We start from the raw sequence: 1,382 nt of genomic DNA on the forward strand, positions 1-1,382 counted from the left end.
TTTGTGTAAAATTGTGATCGGGGTTGATCCCTAATATAAATAAAACAAAGTTGTTGTGCAAATCTGTATTGTTGGTTTTTTTTTTTTTTTTTTTTTTTTTTTGTTAATATATATATATATATAGGAAAAAACGAAAAATGATAAATACGGGAATAAGAAGAAAAAGAAAAATAACTTGTCAAAAGGTTGAGGGACATGCCATGTGGGTGGATGTTTTTTTTTTTTTTTTTTGATTACGAAAAAAGGAAGATAAAATAAAATAAATAAAAGGAAAGTGGGGTGCAAAAGGTGATTAAAAGAAATAAATAAAGAAAGAAAAAAAGAAAAGAAAATGGGTTTGGACTATGTGCTGCTGTGTGTGTCCCCTCCATGTGCTGTCTCCTCCTGTCATCATACGAAATGGTGGGAAAGTTGACAAATTGGTGGGTGTCATTTATAATAATGAAAATAAAGGTGAGGTAGTGGATGTGTTTGGGAACTGCGTGGACAGAGAGTGCAGAAATTTAGTGGTCGCCTATTCAGATATTAGAATACGAACCACTAGTTCTCACAACATCAAAAGACCAACAGTGGCCTCTCATTCATTTGCAGCTGCATCCTCTGATGGAGTGTTCTCTCCTTCACCATCTGACGGACCACAAGGCGATTTCCGGTATCGGGTTTGCTGTTGTGTTGGCTGCAGTTTAGGTTGAAGTGCCTTGAGTGGTCCTTTGGGCTTCTCTCCACCTTGCTTCCCCAGAGCCCAATCAGCAGAGTCAAAGTAAGCACGTTCATGGTCCTTACAAATAAGTGGTGGTTTCTTGGGCCCATACTTGCTCTTAACAACTTCCTCCTCCTGTTGGGGTGATGGCATGGCCTTTTCAGAGTCCTCTGGGACATCTTCATCCACACCTTCATGCTCTTTGACATCTTCCTCCTTGCCTGACATAGTGTTCTTGCAGCAATCCAATGTACAGCAGCGGTAAAAACAAGCTCTCGAGAGAAAGGAGAGAGAGCTTAGAGATCTCTTCTTGCAGAGTTACGGCTGTGGAGAGTGGAAGGTATGTGTAGAAAATAAGCGGAATAGATTGAGGTCCGGCGGACGGCTAAGGTGAGGTTGCCGCCCGCCGGTGAAGCGAAAAATACTAGGTTCTAAACCTGCTCTGATACCATGTAAAAAATATATTGATATAGAGAGAATAAATTGTATGTATTATTGATTGTTTAATTTGAATGATGCAGAATAATGTACTTGTGTTTCTCCATGGGTTCCTTGGAACTGGTGAAGACTAGATAACCATCATGAAGGCCATCTCAGGATCTACAAGATGCATTGCAGTTGACCTTTCTAGCCATGGGCGATCAAAGATGCAAAATCATGGCATTAGGGAAGTTGCACAAGA

At 40.2% G+C, this 1,382-nt stretch overlaps 1 protein-coding gene across 1 annotated transcript; it reads right to left on the reverse strand.

The window, feature by feature from the left end:
- Positions 1 to 577: 577 nt before the first annotated feature.
- On the reverse strand, positions 578 to 928 carry LOC145800823 (uncharacterized). Its single transcript, XM_082890569.1, has one exon. It carries the CDS (start codon positions 926 to 928, stop codon positions 578 to 580), a length of 351 nt encoding a protein of 116 aa, XP_082746695.1.
- Between the last annotated feature and the right edge of the window lie 454 nt (positions 929 to 1,382).

The sequence above is a fragment of the Camellia sinensis genome, chromosome 10 (assembly GCF_055761805.1).
Source record: "Camellia sinensis isolate YWXY chromosome 10, ASM5576180v1, whole genome shotgun sequence".
Classification (NCBI taxonomy): Eukaryota; Viridiplantae; Streptophyta; class Magnoliopsida; order Ericales; family Theaceae; genus Camellia; species Camellia sinensis.